A 24730-nucleotide genomic window follows, 5' to 3' on the forward strand; every position below is an offset into this window, starting at 1 on the left:
AAGATCTTTCTCCACCTTCCTTTTCCAAGTGGAAACCAACTTCTTATTGGCATGGACAAAACAGCAGGAAATAGTAATGAAGAGAGGCTTAGCTCACCTCTCCAAGGCCTTAAAGAGATAAGTAATAACTAACAATGCCCCCTAGATGTCTTCCCATTCCTGAAAGATAGCCAAGCACTTGCGAAGAGTCTTACCTCACTCAACTAGACTTAATTTTTCAGCTCTTGGGAAATGGAAAACTCCATGCCTGCCCAATCCACAACCTCCATCCTTTAGAATAGGTAAATCCATTGTTCAACTTTAATAAACTCAAAAGGATGGTATGTTTTACAATGAAGAGTCTATCTTATATAGCCAACAAGTGGAGAAATAAAAGTGGAGTCTTATAAATTGAGGAAAGACTAAAAAATTGAGGAAAGACTAAATTAAATCATGAACTATTATAATCATTGTATTGTAATTATTATCTGTCTTAAACATTCCTTGAGTGTAGAAAGTGACTTAGATATCTTTGCATTTCCCACTCTAGTATAATACCTGGCATATAAAAAGTACTTAATAAATGTTTGTTGAATAAATGAGCAAATAAGTGAATGAAAAAACAAAACTATATTTATTTATTTATTTATTTATTTTAAAGCAAAACAAAAACAAAACTGAACTATTGGGACACTTCATCAAGATAAAACCTTCTGTACAGCAAAGGAAACAATCAATAAAACTAAAAGGCAACCTATGGAATGGGAGAAGATATTTGCAAATGACCTATCTGATAAAGGGCTAGTATCCAAAATCTATAAAGAACTTATCAAACTCCACACCAAAAAAACAAAAAATCCAGTCAAGAAATGGACAGAAGACCTGAACAGACATTTCTCCAAAGAAGACATACAGATGGCTAACAGACACATGAAAAAATGCCTAACATCACTCATCATCAGGGAAATCCAAATCAAAACCTCAATGAGATACCACCTCCCACCAGTCAGGGTGACTAAAATTAACAAGTCAGGAAACGACAGATGTTGGCGGGGATGCGGAGAAAGGGGAACACGTTTACACTGTTGGTGGGAATGCAAACTGGTGCAGCCACTCTGGAAAACAGTATGGAAGTTCCTCAAAAAGCTGAAAATAGAGCTACCCTACAACCTAGCAACTGCACTACTAGATATTTAACCAAAGGATACAAAAATAGTGATTTGAAGGGATACATGCACTCTGATGTTTATAGCAGCATCAGCAATAACTAAATTAGGGAAAGAGCCCACATGTCCATCAACTGACGAAGAAAGCAGCAGTATGTATATGTACACACACACACACACACACACACACACAATAGAATACTGCTCAGCCATCAAAAAGAATGAAATCTTGCCATTTGCAACAATGTGGATGGAGCTAGAGTATATTATGCTAAGCAAAATAAGTCAATCAGAGAAAGACAAATACCATAAGAGTTCAATCATATGTGGAATTTAAGAAACAAAACAGGTGAACATAGAGGAAGGAAGGGGAAAAAAAAAAATAGAGAAGCAGGCAAACCATAAAAGACTCTTAACTATAGAGAACAAACTGAGGGTTGCTGGAAGGAGGAGTGTGAGAAGATGGGGTAATTGGATGATGGGCATTAAGGAAGATACTTGATGTAATAAGCACTGGATGTTCTATGCAACTGATGAATCACTAAATTCTACCCCTGAAACTAATAATACATACTATATGTTAACTAACTTGAATTTAAATAAAATCTAAAAAAACCCCAAACCAAAACCCAAACCAAAAAACTTCCAAAGATGCATTACCAATTTTAAAATATAAAAAATATAATTCAACATACATGTAATTTTACATCATACTAGATGCTTTAATCTCTCTTCGATGATTCAGAAGTGTCCTGGATCTTATAGAACACCAATGAGTTATGAATTATTCAGTAATTAATAAATTCTTTTTAATGTGGAATATGGAGTTTGTTACACTTTAAAAAATTAAAAGACACTGGGGCGCCTGGGTGGCTCAGTCGTTAAGCGTCTGCCTTCGGCTCAGGTCATGATCCCAGGGTCCTGGGATCGAGCCCCGCATCGGGCTCCCTGCTCAGCGGGAAGCCTGCTTCTCCCTCTCCCGCTCCCCCTGCTTGTGTTCCCTCTCTCGCTGTGTCTCTCTCTATCAAATAAATAAATAAAATCTTTAAAAAATAAAAAAATAAAAAATAAAATAAAAAATTAAAAGACACTATATAATCATTTAATATGCAACCAATATTACTCATACAAAACAAAATAATCAAACAATAATGCTACATGACATTAATGTATATACATCAAATCATTCTCCTAAGTGAAAATATTTTTACACAACCAAAAATAGCGTTCTAGAGTTAGCTGGGATGTTCTACAGACAAGGAAAAGAAAAACTCCTAGGGCCCTATCCCAAGAACTAAAAGAAAACAAAATACATAGGGTCTCTCAAAAGTCCAATGTTTTGGATACTGCTCTAAGAAATTTGATTATAATGCTCAGTTTGTGGCTAAAATAGGTATCCTTTTATAAGATAATGACCAGCAAGAGATAGATCTGCTTCTTGAAACATTGTAACATCCAAAATTGTTCAAGTTTAATCAAACTGCTTTCCAAAAATGGAGAATTTTAATGGGAGGCAGGTATGAAAACCAAATAATTTTGGAACATAACGCATTCCTGAGGTTAGCTAGGGAGCCACAGGCGATATGCCACATTATGTGGCACCAAAAGACTGAGACCTGTAGGGTCCCAGAGTTTGAGGAAAGAAAAAGAAAGTGGAGGGGGAGAGATAGAGGTGGACAGTCAAAAAATGACAAAAATATTTTGGCTATCCTCTCCCTTCCTCTGGACTCAAATATTAGAAAAGTAAGCACAAACAGGGTTCCCTCTACTCCTCCCATTTGCTCATAGAGCAAGCAGGCATTATGATATTAATAACAAGCAAGCACGACCCACATACTATTAAGTCTATTATCTTACTTAGCAAGAACAGACAATAAGAACAGAGTAAATGTGTCTCAAGCTTAAAAAAATGGTAGGCTATTTCTTAAAATCTGAGACAAAGCTAAAATTAAACTTAATAGGCATTAACTAAAAAAATATCAATGTTACCTGTGTAAGGCAAAAAACTTACGTACCTAACTCTGTCTAGCCAGCTCTCTGAAGCATAAGTAAATGTGAGGCTTTCAAAGATAATTGCTATAAAATCTCAAAATCCTAAGGCAGCAATGACCTTGTCTTCCTACATAAAAGAGGACATATTATGTACCCCTGATGAATCATTATCAAAATCAATTTTGATGATACAATGATCTTTTACTGAATATTGTTTCCATAATTTTTGAGAAATTCTCGGTTTTCATGATGAATCTTATCACAATTGAATAAGAATGTAACTATCTATATTGTCCTTTTAACAACAGGACTGATAGGACTTCTATAATAAAAAGCTACAACTCTCCCAAGACTGAATATAAAACCTGGGAAATAAGCATTTGCTACCAGAAATAAGACAGCAGCATGCTACAGGTCATATGTAATCACTACTAGTATGAAGAGGAAAGTCTTCCAGAAAAATTTTAGTCAAGAAGTACAAATGCTAGAGTGTACCAAATAGCCTCAGTGGCACTGAATTAAAAATTTATAAAATAAATTTTAGTGAAAAAATTCTAGCTAATGATATAGAGCAGAATAGACTTCTTTCCATTTACCTAAATTTGAGCTGCATAAAGGTAATTTTCCTCCATATAACTACTTATGTACAGCTGGATGTAATATTTAAGATTTGGTCCCATATTTGCAAAATAATACTGCTTTATGTAATACAAAAAAGGCACAGCTGTGGATTGTTCCTGTACATTTATTCTGGTACATCTCAGTAGTAATACTAATGAAGTTGATCCCTTCCTCAACACGAAAAGAGCTATTTGTCTGACTCTCCTACAGATGTTGAAGGATGAGTTCTATCAGTAGAAATAAAAAGTGTAACTAAAGTTATGTAATAGATAATTTTAAAACTTTACCGTCTTGCTAGCAGTAAAGACATCTCACTATATTTTAAAATATACTTTAGAGTTTCAATGAATTTGTGATAAAATTGATGATCTTCATTTTAATTTAGTATCTCAGAAGAAGTAGAGAAACATATCATCATTGTAATAACAGATGGTTTATTACTACTCATGAATTTTTTTATTAAGGGACTGGATCCAACTACACATATCTGATAGAGATATAAAATACATCTGAATATGTAATAAAAATTATAGTTCCCCAAGGCTTTCATTATAGACACATGATTTAATAACATTGTCAGAAGAAAACATGATTATGCTAAGACAATTTAAAATTAAAATTGAGTCATCAATGTTTTAAAAACAGCTATCATTTTATTCTATACTACTATCATTTGTTATTTTTGAATACACTTGCTGATTAGTAAAAACTTTCGGTGACAAGAATTAGTGACATATCAAGCGCAGAAAGTTTTTAAATTCTATCTTCTACCAAGTCAGGTAGAAATAATTGGCAGTAATGTAGCTTATTCCTAAATTCAGCAGGCCAATGAGAGCCACAAGATAACACTCACAACTGGAAGAGGATCATAGTGATCACACCTTTATAGCAAATCTACAGAATATTAAGATTCAGGAGACAATAAACCTGATGATGCAAACAAACCACCAAGATGAAAGTATGCAAATATATGTTGAACAGTATGATAGCGTGGAGAATGTAGACTGTAGGAAAAAGTCAAATGAAAATATTTGAGAAATAAACAATAACTTCTCTGCTTCAACCTTACTGTTTAACATTCCCTTTCTGCTAAAACAGAAATCACCAGAGTTTTCAATAAAACATCCCTCTGCAGCCTTCAGACTTAGTTACCACCTATTTCAAATTTCTCTGGATTTCAGTCTTCACACAGTCACTTTCATAGAGTAAGTCTTCACATTCTGCATTAACAAAATCCTCTGACTACATGAAAATAAGATGTTCCCCTCACCTCCCACTAAAGAGTATACTTCGAGTTCACTCCACAATAATAAAATTTATATATATATAATTTAATAAAAGTATTTTTTAAAATATAAACTCAATGAGAACATCTTTGTTGTAGTAGGTAAACTACACGCAGTAGGCATGCAGTAGATAAAGACAGAATTTCATCAACAACACTGTTTTGCGTTTTTAACATCTCTAAAATATGGCTACATCTAGAGCGCCTGGGTGGCTCAGTCGTTAAGCGTCTGCCTTCAGCTCAGGTCATGATCCCAGAGTCCTGGGATCGAGCCCCGCATCGGGTTCCCTGCTCTGCGGGAAACCTGCTTCTCCCTCTCCCACTCCCCCTGCTTGTGTTCCCTCTCTCGCTGTCTCTGTCAAATAAATAAATAAACTCTTTAAAAAAAAAAATATGGCTACATCTTAAAATTGACAGTGAATCATAACTTAATTGGCAGAGCTTTTCTTGATGATACATACATAATGGTGCTTTTACAAATGCTGTTTCAGGTTAGATTAAATAGATTAATAACTTAAATTTAGTTGAACTGAATTAAACCAAGGTAAAGGTATATGGTCTGTTTACTATATTAACTCTCTGAAAACTGAAATTCATTTTTTTGATTCTTTTCTATGTCAGTATCTAAAAGCTTTTATTATTATACAGAATTAGTAGGTTATATCTTAATTTATCTTTAAAAACAACCAAAGTACTATGCCTTTTGACTGAGGTGCTTAATTTTTTTACATTTGAAGTAATTATTGATAGGAAAGGACTTACTACTGCCATTGTGCTAATTGTTTTCTGTCTTTTAGCACTTTTGTCCTCCTTCGTCCTTCCCTGATTTTTTTTTATGTAGTGACATACTCTGATTCCTTTCTCATTTCCTTTTGTGTATCTTCTGTAGGTATTTTCTTTGTGGTTACCATGGAGTTTACATAAAACATCTTAAAGTTATAATAACCTATTTTAAGCTGATAAATATTATATATAAAAACTATACTTCTACTCTTCCTCACATACACTTTGCTATTAATGTTATAATTTGTATCTTTTTATACTGTGTATTCATTAACATGTTCACAGGTAGTTATTTTTTATACTTTCATCTTTTTTAAGTTCTATACCAGAATTAAAAGTGATTTATATACCACCATTATAGTATTAAAATATTCTATATTTGTCTATATATTTACCTTTTCTAGCCTATTTCATATTTTCATATGCTGTCATGTTGCAGTTTAGCATCCTTTTCTTAATTTAGGCTTCGGAATCTAAAGATGACACTTATTTTATAGATGAAAATGGCCAAAAAATATGCATCCATGTTGTTTGGCAATTATAAATCAGAACTGAGGGGCACCTGGGTGGCTCGTCACTTACACGGCTGACTCCAAATTTTGGCTCAGATCATGATCCCAGGGTCCTGGGAAAGAGCCCCACATTGGGCTCTGTGCTCAGCAGGGAATCTGCTTGAGGATTTTCCCTCTCTCCCTCTCTCTCTACAACCCCTCCCCCAACTCACCTGCAACCATGCACGTGCATGCGCTCTCTCTCTCTAATAAATAAATCTTTTTAAAAATAAATAAATCAGAACTGAGCTTCTAAGACTTAACAGTATTGAAGGAGCTATGTTTCTGAAACCAATAAAGCAGTTTCAGCCCATTAAAATCTTCACCAATTTTAATACCTACCAGTTCCTTTGCTTAGATATGGAGGCTTAAAGAACTTCACAACACCATAGACATTGACAATTGTACCACCCTTAAGTTGATTCAGGGGTGTATATATATAATGTGTTGCTGGAACCTAAGAAAGAGAAGACAGTGAATACATCAATACTAAGTATTTACATTTTAGAATAATTTTATGATTAAATTTTTAAATTAACAACCAATCTAATTGCATTTTTTTCCTTTTAAGTTTCTAAAAAGAGGATATAGCCTGAAAAAAAAAGGAAATGCAGAGCTTATAAAGAATACTATACAAACCAACCAGGTTTTCTTAGAAAGAATTCTGATGATAAATTATGTAATTTGTACACAATTCTAAGAAATGCAATTTAAGAGATTTTGGTTCTGGATTTTAACTTTAAGTAATATCCCTTCAAAATTTGTGGTATATATTTCTTTTTTTTCTCCCTATATTACTATAAAGATTTTACTTAGGCCTAAAAAGCCAGGTTTTGATTGTAAATGGTATATACATTAAAAATGGTAAAAATAGAAAAGAAAAATTATCTGAAATAATTGTACATAAGTTTGGAAAGAAAGGGGAAAGTGATTTACACGGACATATCTGCATATTAGTCAAACAATCCTTAAAAGGGTTCACATATCTGGCCCCATCACCCATCCATCCCACCCACAACTGGAAATAAGGTTACTACCTACCACACTACGAGTTAAAACTTTAAAAATCAAATCAAAATGAGTTAATTGGCTTTTTCAAGGAAGCTGATACTTTAGTTCAAATATAAGAAAGGCAGTGCTTAGAAATCTTATCAAACCTCAATATAAAAAAAGTTGTAGCTCATAAATGATGGAAGAAAAATAATGGTCAGCATATGGGACAGAAAAGAAAGATACGTGCTCAGCTGACAAATAACTAGATCCAAGACATTAAAGTTATGTCCCTAATGTACAGATGAATGCGGCAGGCCAGCACAGCTCGATGACACTAACCATTATGGTCATCCATGTAATGTACTTGTTAATTCATGAACAACCAACAACTAACTTCTTGATTATAATTTGACTTTCCATGTAAATAGACCAGTATATATGTGCAGATATTCCAAATAAAAGAACAACCAGGTATTAATTACTTGGTAAATACAGAACTCAAATTTAACATTATTAAAGGTAGAGATTTTGTTTTCCCATTGTATTACTATTTTAAAATTAGACTATAAGTGGATCTCATATATATATATATATATGGGATGCATACATATATATGTATCATATATGTGTGTATCTTTATGTGTGTGTGGGGGGTGAGTATTTTAAGTTAAATTGAATATCATCTTACCAAAGACATTGATTCTGCAGAAAAATCCCTTACAGATTTAACATAAACCTGAAAACAAAAAAAGAGGATTTACTTGTATACAAACAACCTCCAATGTGATACAGACCTTTAACTGCACCAAAGCTACACACTTAACTGTGTAATATTCAAATTCACTAGAATGGCACAAAATTATGGCTTACAAATTAAGACTAATATGTGCAAAACTGTCTAAGTTTCAGTCTAACCCATTAATTTCACAATATCACAGGACTACCCCTAGCCCATATAATGCCCTTGTGGATACTACAGAAAAACAGGCAGACGGTGGCCTGCAACCACAGGACTTGGCCCAACTCTACTTCTCTGACAGCCTTGACCAAACTGGTGGTCTCCATGTGTGCACATGTGTGCACACGCACACACACACAGGGCTGTGGGAGGAGGGGTAAAGTGGGAGGCAGAAAATGATCATCTCTGTAAAAAATAAAATAGAATGAAATCAGTTTTACCTAAAAAAGGGCACTTGATCAATTTAAAGTGAAATCAAGCAGACCATCAAAAGGGGCTGATGGTGTAAGAGCAAAGAATGAGATCAGGTCTAGAGTACCTATAAAGTTTTAAAAATTCTATTAATAAATATTTTTAAGGGATCTTTCTTTTCTACCTGGAGTCATTCTAAACATAAAGCCAAGAAAAGAATTTTTGCTTTAAACTTAAAATATTTAATTAAAATAATCCAGTCAGACTAAATAGTTTATCTGCAGATTTATAGATATACTGCTCCTTTTCCATCCCCTTAGCTCATTAAAACCACAAATGATTGGACTAAAAGTTATACACTTACATAAACAGTTGATTTGAAGTCCTCAAATGCTTTCAAAAATAAGCAATGTTTACCATCTCTGCTTGTAGATGAAGATGCTGACAAGACAGTAAATCCAGCTACTGCAATGGTATCCTACATAGGAAAAAATGGTTTTAAATCATCAAAATATCTGTAATTCTGAATGTCATATAAATTCTTATATTATTATTTAAAAACAGGAGTAATTTCCATAAAATGGAAAACTGGTTAGCCTAAATTTGTTTAATGCTTCCTGAATATAAGATTGAGACTACTACTTCCTCGAAAAGGACATCAACAATGTAGCCCTAGACAAGTGTAATGTCTCATTTCATTGACCAGGAAATCACTAACTAAATCACTCAAAAATTTTTATTTATTTAGTGGGAGTTCAAAAATCAATGTTTATCTCAATTTATATGAATAAGTTTGCAGAAATAAACAATGAGATAACAGATGACCCAACAGTATTAAGAATGAAATTTAAATGAAACTAAATGTCAGAGTTGAGAAACTACATTGAGAAAGACATGCCATTAGTATAAAAACTCCATATTGTCACAAAGCTAATACTTGTGCATATAAATCCAGGGTATGAGACATAAATAAGAAATTTCCATTGACATACTAATAAGAAAAAAATATTTTCTATCTACTTAGGTTTATAATAGTAATAAGAAGCCAGTCCCCATTTATTCTTGTTTCTCTCATTCTTTAGTTAAATCTCCTTTTCTTAATTTCCAAGTACTGGAACATACACATTCAGCAAATTTTGTCCTGCTGCACTATACATATATAATATGTAATAATATATATTATATATATATAAAATTATCCTACTCTTCTAATTTTTTTTTTTTTTTTTAAGATTTTATTTATCAGAGAGAGAGAGACAGAGGCAGGTAGAGGGAGAAACAGGCTCCTTGCTGAGCAAGGAGCCCAATGTGGGACTCGATCCCAGGACCCTGGGATCATGACCTGAGCCAAAGGCAGACACTTAACTGACTGAGCCACCCAGGCATCCCCCTACTCTTCTAATTTTAATACCAAAATCTTAAGATACATAAAAATTCCTGGGCTTTAGGCAGCTTCCTTCAATAATCCTAATTTCTACCAAACAGAAGCCTCCCGCGTTACTGACTTTTGCTTTGCACATGCGAGAAAGGGTCTGGTGTCAATCCGCATTTAGATCCATTAAACAAGGCTGTGAATACCTTGTAGGCAGGGGTCACGTCTCATGTCTTTTTTTTTTTTTTTTTAAGATTTTATTTATTTATTTGACAGAGAAAGAGTGTGTGCGCGCACAAGCTGGGGAGCGGCAGACAGAGGGAGAAGCAGACTCCCCGCTGAGCAAGGAGCCCAACGCGGGACTCGACCCCAGGACCTTGGAATCATGACCTGAGCTGAAGGCAGACACTTAACCAACTGAGCCACCCAGGCATCCCTAGGCAGTTTTAAAGGGGAATAAAATAAATAGTAAGACTGCTTCTGGAATAAATTACTCTTAAAACTGAAAAATAATGCTTTCAACTGACTAAAAATTCTGATTTAAATGAAAACGAGATTTTAGTCAAAGATTTAAAGTTGTTTAATCAAACTAACAGGGGAAGATAAACAGAAGTAGGGGAGTTTATCAGTTCTATATTCTCTTAAAAGCACAAAAAAAATAACCTATCTCATTTTCTATTTTACTTAAAAATGTCTTAAATATTATATGGAAAGAATACACAAAATGCAAGTGTTGTGCAGATGAACATTTTTCTATTTTTCTTTATAACCTAAACTTAAGTATTTATTTTATGATGGAGAAAACATTTTAAATAGAAAAAAATCACTAAAAGAAGGACATCAGCATTCATAAGAAAAATTTTTTCAAAAGATTAATTCTATTTTAATATTAGCAATACAATTCAGTAAAACGTTATAATAAAACTTTTCCTCTAGCACAAATTTGACAACATAGAAATAACAACCAAAAATATTTACAAAAACTAATGTTTAATTTATTATATTTCTAAATATGAACTTACATTTGAATATACCTATATAAATTGCATGAAAGGCCCTCAGTGATCCCATCCCAATCAACCTGGCCTGTTTTATTTCCATATACGTCTATTCAATACTATAAAAATCAGATTCTCTTATATTCGTAGTGCTTTGCACATATATTCTTTGCTTATTCTGAGCCCCACTAGTAATAGCATTTTTCTCTTTTGCATGTATCTAATCCTATCTATCTTTTAAAACCTGGACTGTAACTGCTTTTCTTATGAGGTCTATCTTAGATTGTCTCTCTCTGAGAAAAATAATTCTTCCTTCCTCTGAACTCTCCTATGCAGTATTTTAATATTTTTCATTTGTGTGTTATTTACAAGTGCTTCTTAATGTTTTTAATGCTCTTAGAAGTCTATAAGATCCCTGGGACTAAGAATGTCTTATCTACCTTTATATCCCATAAAAGAGACAGTAAGGGGCTTCTGTTCATAGTTACAAGTATATGTTGAATAAATTAATACTGGTAAAATTAAAGTACAAACCTAAACAGAAGAGAGAAAAAAATGGCTCTTAGAATCCAGTTACCATGAATTTACAAATTGTAATAGCTTTTAAATTAATTCAAATGCACAGAGGATAAGAAAGATAAACATATAATAGGCAGTATTAGTTTATATAAACACTCATTAGACTGAGTTGAAAATGAGATTTAATATGCATTGTTCTAAGTTCTAAGCTTCTGAAAAGAGCATACTGAAGCCATTCAAACAAGAATAGGAATTACACAGTTGAGTGCTAAGAATGCATTCTGATATACAGAGTAGGTATTTATTTCAATCTGCTGAAAAGAAGTATTAGGAAACCAGCCTGAGAGAATACCATATTACTAAAAGTGATAAGCCTTTATCAATATCTGTGCAGGAATGTTCTAAAAATAAAAACACATTTGGTATACCTGAAATCTTTGAACTAACTCAGGATACCAGATATCAGCAAGTGGGTCATTTTCCTTTTGTGTCATTTTTCTGTCACAGTGTCTTAAAGGAGTGAGACTTTGTCATTAAACAATTTCCTTTTTGGTTTAGCCAAGAGGAATATTTCTACCGCAAACCAGTTTCAGAGAAAAATCAACGAAAACAGCACAGGTTTTTTTAACATAAAGAAGCGTTCTTAAAAATCAATAACAAAAGGAAAAAAAAAGCAGACAACTTATTTGCATATTAACAGATGTCATTTTTACATACTAATATCTTATAATGTAGAACATAATCAGTGGTGGAACAAGAAACAAATCAATACGTGACTAAAAAAATGTAAACTACAAGACTAGCATATTAACTTGCTAATTTTTAATTGAGATTGTAACCAAAATTCTCAAGTTGTTGCACTTTTAGTAAGCAGGAAAAGGACACAGAAAATATGAAAAAACTGATAATCCAAAAAGAAAAACACTTATCTGACTTTAACAGGCATTAAGTAATTTTTACTATACTCACCTTGCAAATCCTGTTATCATATTTTAAAACACCGATTAAGAGTGAAAGACTGCAGGGAGAAGCCAGGAATCTGATGTCACTGGTAACAAAGTGACTGAGAGAAAATGTTTCTCTAATATAAAGAATGTATTTTATGAGTGTTAACATCAATTTGGTCATGGAATTTAATTGGAAGTAATATAGATAATATTAGCATAAAATCCAAAATCTTTAAATGGTTTACAAGTCACTATATAATCTGATGCCCACCACCTCACCAGCTACCTACTATGTGACACACCCTGGAATAGTGCCTTTTGTAATTTTTAGCATTCCAGGCTCCTCAATCAGGGCCTTTGTATATGTTGTTCTCTTTTACTAATCAATCCACTCTCCCAGTACCCATCTTCATTCTTTCTGCTACTTTTCTGATTCTACTACTCAATCTCAGTCATATCACATCTGGCTAAAGTAATTAATTATGTAATAGTTGTTTAATTCCCTCTGCTCCACTGAGCACTGTCCCATGATGGCAAGGTCCATTACCCTCTTATTCAGGACATCGAGCACAGAAGACCAAAACATTCAACAAGTATCTGGACAATTAAATGAATATGTGTATATTATATACACATATATATATATAAAATACCTTCATTAAATCTTAACTAAACTATACAAGTACTACAAAACTTATTTCAAAGAATCTTAGCATTTCAGAACTGAAAACAGGACTTTAGAGATCACATAATCAAACACCTTCATTTTTCAGATAAGAAAATAAGGGCGAGAGAGGGTAAATGAACAGTCTAAGGTCACATTCAGCTAATTAGTTGTAGATCAAGACAAGAATCAAGATCTCCTAATTTCTAAGACAGGCACTACTCTACAACATCTTTCAGAACTAAATCTCACAAGGAAGGAAAACAATGTATTGACAAATGTCTGTAATTCCGATGGTTTTGTGATAAAATATTTTTTAAACTTTCAAAATACTTTGAAAAAGTCTTTCCCCATATTTTATGTCCATTTATTAAATGTTAAATCTTACTTTAAAGGAAAGCTAAAACTGAAAAAAGTGTCTCATACGGAAAAAGGTTCAATTACAGGATATATATTCCTGTAAAATGTATCATTAGTCTAGCAAAGCAAGGATTAAAATTTTGTTAAAAATCATTTTAATGTTTAGGATTTTTTTTTTTTTTTTTGGTAATCAAATGTGGAGCTAACCTTAATGGAATAAACCAGTGACAAAGAAAGGTTTAAGAATTGAATTAGAAAATCCATTCTTCTATATAAAAAGTTTTACCTTGGACTTTCAATAATTTTTAACCTTACTACTATAAACTCTAAAATAAATAGCCTATTTAGACCTCCCCAGTGATCAGCATTCATGGATTTTAAACCCAGAAAGATTTTAAATTGTGACCTCAGTCTTCTACCATTATATTTTAAAAAGGAAAAACTTTGACTTACCATTATTAACATTCTCTGTTATCTGACAAGTACTAATTAGCTAGTGTAGTTCTATTCTGTTTTAATGAATACCTATTTAAAATATATTTCAATTGCAGAAACACCTTTCATATGTCAGTTAGGTAAAATACGACTATCTCATACATTGTACATGTTTTGTACATGCATTGCACGTGTTTTTCTAATTCACTGTATTATAACCCTTTTATTTTGTTTCCAAATAATAATTTAATATAAGAATCTTAAAGGAAAAAGATAAAAATGTATTTAAAATATAAACAGATCCCTAATATTCAATACCATGTATTTATTTTTAAAACCCTTCTCTAAAGATGTCCAAGATATGCTGTAAAATAAAGCAATTTACAAAACATGAATAAGTACTGTCATTTGATGAAAAATGTGCATATATAAGCTTATCTACATGCATATATAGATATATACATACATGCATAAATATACAGATATACACACACACACATAAAAGCTGGAAAGGTGCAAGATAAAGAAGCAGTGGTTTTATCCAATTTTATCACACTAGGCAATGTGAGTGGCTTCAGAGGAAAAGGGGCAGCTTCTGCTTTTCTGGTTATACCCTTCCACACAGCTTGAATGTTTTTTAAAACATTCAAGACCAGTCAAAAAGACTAAGCAAAAAGAACAAAATCTTCTAAACCAAATTATTTACAAGATCTAATCCAAGTCCACACTATCTTCCTGAGGCAGGAAAAGAATACAGTTGTGGAGTTAGAGTAGTATCTCCACTTACTGCAAGTTCTATAACAATACTTAGGATATTACATTTGTATGGAATCTTATAGATTACAAAGTGCTTCTATACATGTTTATCATTTGAGCCTTTAGTAACCCTCCACAGTGATGGTCATTTGTAGTTTTATGAAGATAGCCACTGTAAAGCTAAGGTTTGTTATAGGACTTCTCACTAAAAATAATACAGGATTTTTACAAGACACTAATTTCTAATATCAAATCATTATTATTTCTGTATAATGTGGGCACATAACTAATTACTCTTGGAACTTCAATACTAACTCAACTATACACCATAATAGAATCATATGAAATTCTGTCCTTAAAAAGCAGTTCTTAATGATTGTGGGTTCATGGATCTTTCTGAGAATGAGAGAAGAGTTAAAAATGGCCTTCTCAGAGAGGGAAAAAAAAAAACATACATACATTTACATACACATTGAATTGGTTCAAGAACCTCTGCTGGGGCACCTGGGTGGTTCAGTCGGCTAAGCTCAGCAAAGGAGTCTGCTTTTCTCTTTCACTCCCCTCTGTACTCTATCTCTCTCTCTCTCTCAAATAAATAAATAAAATTTTGGGTGCCTGGGTGGCTCAGATAGTTAAGTGACTGCCTTCACCTCAGGTCACGAAACCGGAATCCTGGGATAGAGTCCCACATCGGGCTTCTGGCTCAGCAGGGAGCCTGCTTCTCCCTCTCCCCTCTTATGCTGTTTCTCTCTCTCTCTCTAATAAATAAAATCTTTAAAAAATAAATAAATAAATAAAATCTTAAAAAAAAAAATCTCTTCTGATGATCTCTTCTGATGATCTGTACACTACTGGGGGTTCAATGAAGATCCCTGCACCCTAGAATACTCATCTTCATCTACAAACTGATGGTCCTTTCACAAAAATTAAGTGGGTTTAATTTTTACAGCTAGTTGACTCTTAAAAAAAAGATGCTAGAGCCTCCCTCCTTACCATGCATTAAACTGTCTTTTTTCTCTGGCCGGAATTTGAAGCAGATAGTTTAATGTCTGACTTACTAAAAAATATCAGGAGAGAAGAAAGGAAAGGCAACTTTAATGATCTTAGCAAGTTGAAAGGTAGCGAACTATAATTTCCTGGCCCTGGTCTGCAAAATCTTTAAAACTGTTAAAAGTGGACCTCTTGGGGCACCTGGGTGGCTCAGGAGGTTAAGCGTCTGCCTTGGGCTCAGGTCATGATCCCTGGGTCCTGGAATCAAGTCCTGGATAGGGCTCCCTGCTCGGCGGGAAGCCTGCTTCTCCTTCTCCCACTCTCCCTGCTTGTGTTCCCTCTCTCGCTGTGTCTCTGTCAAATAAATAAATAAAATCTTTAAAACAAAAAAAAAAGGGGACCTCTTTACAGAATGGAAAGAGTTCATCTGAAATAAGAACATAAAACTACATTTCATATTTATTTCATATATTCTGTAATTCATGAAAACTAAATATTACTAATTCAATGTATTAGGGCAAAACTTCCCTGTGCATACCTAGCAGCCTGAAGAATAAGGAAGCTGTTAACAGCATTTGTTTGGTTTTGTTTACTTTTTTTTTTGGAAGGATGGGGAGTCAGAGAAAATATCTGTTATAGCTTAGTATCACATGCAAATTAGTCACTGAACTGATGTATTTTTCATTTTCCCCTATCTCAACAAAGTATTGTAACATACCACTTTCTAGTTCAAAGGAAAAATGATATGTTGTTTTTCTAAATGAGTGAATCTTCCCCTGTTAAACACCTAATGTTCTCGCTTTCATCCATATTCTCTCCCTTTTCCTCCCTCTCCACCTCATTTCTGAAGAATATGGCCCTTAAAAAATGGCATGACTTCAGATCTTCTTGAGCACTGAATTCTTAATAATTCAGAACTGTCATCATGAATATTAATTATTTTACCTAGGCCGAAATAAAGTCATGCCTTCAAGGGCAAGAATAAGAATAACAGGAATAATAGTAATGACAACATCCCTTTACTGGAGGCACCCACAAAAGTGCCCCATCAAAATAGCTATATAGAGCTACTGATTCCTACCCTACCTGAGTGGCCTGAAGCAGACTGTCAGGTCACACCTCTTTTTCAGTATATTTGCTTCTGGAACTTTGCTGTGCCATACCAACTAGATTAGAACTATGTATCTCCAATTTTTAAAATTGTACCTAAAATTACTCTACTTACCATTCTAAGAGAAAGTCTGATGAAATGTCATAGGAGTTTTAGGACATGAATCACATAGAAAATACCTTATTTCCTTAAATTCTAAAGTAAGATTTTAAGATACACCAGGAATTTAATAACAAACTTTTCACAGAAGGGAAAAATCACTCCACTGATTCTCCTTTCCTTTATTCAAATTATAAATTAGGAAAACATTAACTGATTTACCACCTCTTTACAGAAGCTTTGGCAAAAAACACAAAACTTGAGTTTGGCAATCTATTCCCAAAATACTTGTTAGAAGAAAAAAAAAAAGGTAGATGTTCTGACAGTTTCTGTGAAATAAATCTTTACTCTAGACTCCAAACACAGGTTTTACAAAAATAGCATCATTTCTGAAGTCCACTGAATTATTTATAAAAGATCAGTTTATGAAACCATAGTATGCCAGAATTATTCAGAATTCTCAGCTAATCCAACATTCTTACTTTATATTTGATTAAATTTATATCTGGAGATTATCAATGGTTACTCAAAATCCAGTAATTAACTGGAAGCCACACTCCTGGGCTCAGACCCAGCTGCCCTTTCTCTACCCTGCTTTTCCTCATTGGAGCTGCATCCAGTTACACTAAGATAACAAGTCATAACAATAATAACAACAGTGGCCACACACTGAGTTCCCAGGTAGTTCCAGCGGTAGGTACATTTATCTCTAATCCTAACAACAATCCAGAAAGAGAGGTATTATTACTCCTATCTTGATTCTTAAAAGATTTTAAAATTTTTATTGATTTTAATCTAAAGATTAATTTTTTAAACATAAAAAATTTTTAAAGAATTTTTTTTTATATTTTATTTATTTATTTGACAGAGAGAGACATAGCGAGAGCAGGAACACAAGCAGGGGGAGTGGGAGTGGGAGAAGCAGGCTTCCCGCCGAGGAAGGAGCCCGATGTGGGGCTCGATCCCAGAACCCTGGGTTCATCACCTGAGCCGAAGGCAGACGCTTAATGACTGAGCCACCCAGGCGCCCCTAAAGAATTTTTTAATCTTTCAAGATTAAAATAAAAAAAGGCTGCACAGCGTTAAGCATTTTGCCCCAGTCACATCTGCTGGGATTTAGACACTGACCCCCTGCTGTGTCTGGACCATGCACTCATACTTCTGAGCCTTTGTACTTGTAAATTCCTGGTCAAGAATACTCTTACTCCAAATATCTAAGGACCACTTCACTTCTTTCAAGTTTCTGCTCAAATGTCACCTTATCAGAGTCTTCATCAAATTAAAATATATCCTCACATCTCTCTCTCCCACTGCTTTATTTTCTCCACAGCATTGTCTGCCACTTGAAAAATTACGTTTATCTGTTCACTGTCTACCTTTCTCTAACAGAAAGTATGCTGTATAAGAACCTTGAAGGACTCTAATTTTCTATTACAGAACCGTATTGCCTAAATATTGCACTGCAGACATGTATTTTTTTTAACTGAGGCAAAATATAAAACTTGCCATTTTAACCATTTTTAATCGTATAACTCAGTGGCATTAATTACAATCGCAATGTGTGCAACCATCACCACTACCTACTGTCAAAACATTTTCTTCATCCCAAGTGGAAATTCTTTAACCATTAAGCAAAAACTCCCCATTCCCCCCACCAACCCCGGCTCTTGGTAACCTCTCATCTACTTTCTGTCTCTGTGAATTTGCCTATTCCGCATATTCATATAGGTGGAATCATACAATAGTTGTCCTTTTGTGTTTGGCTTCTTTCACTTAGCATAACCTTTCCAAGGTTCATCCATGATATAGCATGTATCAGAACTTCATTCCTTCTTATGGCTGAATAATATTCCATTATATGAATATATCACATTCTTTATCCATTCATCTAATGGACACTTGGGTTATTGCCACCTTTCGGCTATTATTAATGAGGTAGTCCCCCTCATTCACGAGTTTGCTTTCCATGGTTTCAGATGCCTACTGTCAACCGTGGTCTAGAAGCAGATGACCCTCCTTCTGACATACTGTCAGAAGGTCAGTAGTAGCCTAACACTACATCACAGTGCCTATGCCATTCACCTCACTGCATCTCATCATGTACACATTTTATCATCTCACATCATCACAAGAGTGAGCACTGTACAATAAGATATTTTGAGAGAGAAACCACATTCACATTAATTTTATTACAGTATATTGCTATAAATATTCTATTTTATTAGGGATTGTTCTTAATCTCCTACTGTGCCTAACTTATAAATTAAACTTCTTATAGGTGTGTATATGTAGGAAAAACAGTGCATATAGGGTTCAGTACTATCCATGGTTTCAGGCTTCCAGTGGGGGTCCTGGAACCTGTCCCCACAGATAAAGGGGGGGAACTACTGTAATGCTGCACTGAACATCGTTATACAAATATCTGTTCAAGTTCTTTTCAATTATTTTGTCTGTATACCTAGTAGTGGGGTTACTGGGTCATACCATGATTCTATGAAGAAATGCCCAACTGTTTTCCACAGTAGCTGTATCATTTTACACTGAGTGGATGTAGGACCTTTGTCAAAAATCAATTGCCCATAGATAAATGGGTTTATTTCTTGACCCTTAATTCTGTTTTGTTGGTATACATGTCTATCCTTATAACAGTTCCACACTGTTGATTACAGTATCTTTGTGGTAAATTTTGAAATCATAAAGGGTGAGTCCTCTGACTCTGTTACTCTTTTCCTAGATTGTTCAGGGCCCCTTGAAACGGTCTATGAATTTGAGAGTCAACCTTTCCATTTCTAAAGATTGTTAGAATTTTGATAGGGATTGCACTAAATCTACACATCACTTTTGTTGGTATTGATAGCTTAACAATATTGTCCTACCCAAGCAAGAACATGGATGTCTTTCCATTTATTTAGCTCTTATTTAATTTCTTTTAGCAATGTTTTTTAACTTTCAGTGTAGAAATCTTTCACCTCATTGGTTGTATCTATTAATCGGTATATTAGTCCTTCAGATGCTAACACATATAGAATTGTTTTCATAGTTTCCTTTCCAGATCACTTATTGTGGGTGTATAGTAACAACAGATTTTTATGTGTACATTTTGTACCCTGCAATGTTGCTGAATTCATTTATCAATCCCAGCAGCTTTCTTTTGGATGCTTTGGGATTTTCAAATACAGAATCATGTCATCTGAGAAGACAGACAGTCTTACTTCTTCCTTTACAATTAGGTGTCTTATTTCATTTTCTTATTTAACTAGCTCTGGCTAGAACTTTCAGTGGAATGTTGAAGAGCAGTGGTAAAGGGAGCATCCTTGTCTTGTTCCTAATCTTAGTGAGGAACTTTGAGTCTTTCACCACTGAGTTTGACGTTACCTGTGAGTTTCTCATAATTGCCCTACAGTATGCTGAGGAAGTTCCCTTCTATTCCTAGTTTCCCGAGTGTTTTGATTACAAAAGAGTATAGGATTTTATCAAATGCCTTTTGTGTATCAGTTAAGATGACCATCTGTTTCTTCCCTTTTTCTATTAATGTGATATGTTACAAGGACTGATTTTTTTAAGCTGAACCAAACTGTACTCCTGGGATAAATCCCACTTGGTCATAGTGTCCACTCCTTTTAATATGCTGTTGGTTCAGTTTGGTAGCATTTTGGATTTAACAGGCATGTATTTTGAAACAATGATCAGAAAATAATACAAAAATACAGTTATAGCTTATATTATTTTTTAGTTGTTAAGAATTATTTTTTAATTGAGGGGGAAATGTACATATCTTTAAGACATTCTGTTAAATACTAAATATTAAAATGAAGTGAAAGGAAATATTATCCCTTTTTATGTCAGTGATAAGTTTTACAACCTCTTTGGAATGTTGCAATTTTAAAGCTGTTGCTTAAGTATCCTTTTTACATACCTGCAAATATATAATGTAAAAAAAAAAAAAAAAAAAAAGATCTACAGGATGAATGTAACATCAATAATTTAAAATCTACTCCTAAAACAAAAAGTAACAAGAAAATAATTTACCCCTTCATAGAAAACTTTTGCACAGTCCTTTGCTAATTTTCCAAAAAATAATACATTGATGGTGTTGATCTCTGAATTTGAATTTTCTTGTTCTATAGAGAAAAACACACATACAGAAAAATACTAATTAGATACAACAGTTTCACACATACAAGAAAATTGATGACAACTACATTCTAAAAACTATAGTTATTTCAAAATATAATTATGAAGGATAATTAAACTTTTTATAATTCACTTTTAGTTTAATACCTTAAGTATTGCAAAGATCATGCACAGAATACTATTAGGTACTAAAACCAAAACTGTAACAAGCTTCAACTAGAATACATTTTATAAATTTCTATAAATATCACATTAACAGCATAAAATAACTGCATTCTATTTATTTTCCATGTTTATAATAAAAAGAAACTGAATATGGTATTCAATTTTTATACTATATAACGTATCACCCCCAAAGTAGTTTACTTTTTCTGAGCTTCTAGTAATCTACAGTGTCAGCACATTAAGGTTTTTATTTTGTTTTGTTTTAATTTATTTATTTGACAGAGAGAGAGAGAGCGCAAGCAGGGGGAGCGGCAGGCAGAGAGAGAGGGAGAAACAGGCTCTCCGTTGAGCAAGGAACCCGACCTGGGGCTTGATCCCAGGACCCCAGGGATCATGACCGGAACTGAAGGCAGACGCTTAACGGACTGAGGCACCCAAGCGCCCCTCAGCACATTAAGTTTTAATAGAGGTAAGTGTATTTTCTCCTCCAGCATGCACAAATGAAAGAGTAAAAGAGCAGAGTGTGTGTAAAGACCAAACTATGATTTTAAAAATGAAATTTAATTGGGGGAAAAAAAAAGAATTTCCACAATGTTCACTCTCCAGAGATCACCTTCTATAACCAATGCAGCAGGGCCAAATGCTAAGACTGAATTATATCATCTGAGGAAAGACTCATTCATATCAGCTTTCAAATATTCAACTACTCCAAGAAACTGCCATCATATCAGATTTTTATGCATCTATAGAGTATATGAAAGATCTTTCCCAAAATGATAGTCTCTTTTGTGTAACCTAGAACTCTTGAATCTGCTACTCTGTCAGGTCTGGTGGCGCTCACAGTGAAACCACCACCACATAGCTGACACTGACCTCTTCAACTCCTCAAACCAAGTGTATACATAAACTGAAACACTGATGTTTCTCAAATACAAAAGCACAGTGGTTTCTAACCATAACATAACACACTGTTAATATCTTAAATGACCTATCAGATGTCTGTGTCTGGCCATGATGGACTAATAGAGACTGGGTTTATTCTCCAGTCTTAAAATGACTAGAAAACTAAGAAAAAATATATGAAACAACAGTCTTCAGGTATCAGACAACAGGGAGTGCAGGAAAGTGATCTGAGAAGGAAAATAAGGCAATATCCCTATCTTACTTCCTGGAGAGTTTCCAGGCAGCAGAAAATGGAGCTAAAATCCAAACAAAGCTCAGCAGCCTTCCCTGAATTCAGAAGAGTTCAGATATGAGGATACCAAGGTGGCTAGAATGTGCAGGGCAGAGTGCTGAAGGCAGGACAGCAGCACAAACAGAGAGTGCTCTGGCGATCTGAAGATGGGGGCCTTCGAGTCTTTGGATGAATATTTATCTCCAAGTATACGGAAGGCAAGTACCTCATGAAGAGGAAGAACCACTTGAAAGGAATAGGCAGAACAATTCTGAGACTCACGCAGGGCTAGGAATTTTCTTGTTTCAACCAGACAGAATGGAATCCACACACACGAGGCATAGAGTAGAATTGTCAGAAGGGTATTTCCTTAGTGATATGGCCAAATTAGCCTGAAAATAAAGGCTGTTCTATACCCACCCCAACAAAGCTAATCAAACTGATTCCAAGAAAATTAAATGTATCCCAAAATAAAGACACATAATAGTTAAAGGATGGATAACAAATAAATCCAACATTTGCTAATATAAAATTCTAAATGTTTGGTATCCAGTAAAAAAATTACCAGCCATGAACATGATGAGGAGAAATGGAAGATATAAAAAAAAAAAATCTCAAAATGAACTTTCAGAATTGAAAAATATAGTATTAGAAGTTAACAGTACACTGAATGGAATTAACAGATTAACTGAAAGTAAAATGTTACAGAAAACCGAAAAACAGAGAAGAATCAATGAAAAGAAAAGCTGATTTTAAAGATCAATAAAATAAATATCTAGCCAGAATGATCGGGGAAAAAAATGAAAGAGTAGTCACAAATTATCAATGAATGAAACAGGACATCACTATAAACCCCACCAACATTAAAAGTATATCAAATATATATTATGAATAACTTTATGCCAATATACTTGACAACTAAGATGAAACAGATAAATTCCTTTAGAAACACAAACTACTGAAGCTTACTCAAGGAAAAAAAGATAAAAAAGAAAAGCCCTATTAACAAATAAATTACACTGAACTTAGGGTTTGGAACTTGCCCATAAAGAAATTTTCAGGCACAGGTGGCTTCACTGATGAATTCTACAAACATTTAAGGAAGAAATAAAAGCAATTATAGATAAACTCTTCCAGAATATAGAAGAGAAGGAAGCACTTAATAGCTCTTTTCAGGAGGACAGCATTACATTGATACCAAAATCACTCAAAATCATTACAAGAAGAGACAGACATGGAACAATATCCTTCATAAACTTAGATGTAAAAATCCTTAATCAAATATTTGTAAATTAAACCTAACAACGTATCAAAAGGATGATTCATCAGGCCCACTACCTTATCATGCTATTTTTTTCTTCAGACCACATTTCTACCTAATATTACTTATGTAATTATTTATTGAATTTATTTACCCCTCTAAAATGTAAACTTCATGAAGGCAAGGGCTTTATTTTGGTCACTGCTATATCTCCCATACCTAGAACAGTGTCTAATATATAACTGGTTTTCAGTAGTTACAGAATGTTGTAGTTCAAAGTCTGTTTCCCATTCACTGCTGCAGGCCATTCTTCAATCCAATTTTAGGCTTCAGATGAGATCTATTTTGGTCCTCAAATACTCCATAGCTCTTCCTAGCCTACCAGGATTATTTCAGGGTTACTAGGAAGAAGGCATAATCTCATATAACTACACCTAGGTAAAAAATAACATGCTGAAAGGAGTGTCTTATAAGTTAGGTTTGCTAAGCTGTTTAGGTCACACTAGTGAAACCAGAAGTAGGGGGACCAGTTAGCTATTGTAACAGTTTAGATATGAGATTAAAGGAATCTGAAGTAAAATAGAAGAAATGGGTGAGGGGGGAGAGGATAGATGGTACAGAAAAATTTAGTGAAAAAAAATTTCATTCTATAGTTCTTTACACTACTGTGTATGTATTACCCATTAGAAATCATTTTTGTGCTTATGTGTGTACATATATATATTAAGTTATCCATTTGTAGATTATAAGAAAAGGTTAAGCAGAAACGGTCTTATTAAATTGTATACCTTGTAGGGCAATCTTCAAAACAGCTGTTCTGTTTCCACCATAAGTTAAAGAAGAAATAAGTGACAGTTTTCCCTAAAATGAGAGAAAAATAGTTATACAGAAAACCCAAAAGAGCTTATTATAACACCAAGAGATAAGTTAAAATTAGAAAAACTATTTTAAAAGCAATAAGCTTTTATTTTTTCAAAAAAATTCAAAGTACTATGTTCAAGTCACCATATTTAAGAAATGAAAGTGATTTTACTAAAGAAATTTCAGAAGGCCTAATTATTTAGGGTCATAACTTAATTTTTTAAACAATCTTATTATTAAATATTATCCAATTCCTCATTTTACAGAGAGATGAGCTGGCTCAACTTCAGTTTCATGTTAACCCCTATAAGGTTGTTTCTACTGAAGAAAAATGAAGAGTTTGCTCCTAGAAAGAAATAAACAA

General features: G+C 33.8%; 1 protein-coding gene across 7 annotated transcripts in view; it reads right to left on the reverse strand.

Annotated features, from left to right (window-relative positions):
• POT1 (protection of telomeres 1) overlaps window positions 1–24730 on the reverse strand; it is an 82249-nt gene that overhangs the window by 46424 nt on the left and 11095 nt on the right. For all 7 annotated transcript variants that reach the window (XM_036120484.2, XM_036120483.2, XM_078059526.1 and 4 more), the window contains exons 3-7: window positions 24294–24366; window positions 20801–20892; window positions 8885–8998; window positions 8059–8106; window positions 6720–6834 (exon numbers count right to left, since the gene is read on the reverse strand). In XM_036120484.2, coding sequence (XP_035976377.2) covers window positions 6720–6834; window positions 8059–8106; window positions 8885–8998; window positions 20801–20892; window positions 24294–24366 — 442 coding nt within the window. The remainder of the gene's footprint in view (window positions 1–6719; window positions 6835–8058; window positions 8107–8884; window positions 8999–20800; window positions 20893–24293; window positions 24367–24730) is intronic.

Source organism: Halichoerus grypus, chromosome 12 (genome assembly GCF_964656455.1).
Source record: "Halichoerus grypus chromosome 12, mHalGry1.hap1.1, whole genome shotgun sequence".
In the NCBI taxonomy this organism is placed as follows: Eukaryota; Metazoa; Chordata; class Mammalia; order Carnivora; family Phocidae; genus Halichoerus; species Halichoerus grypus.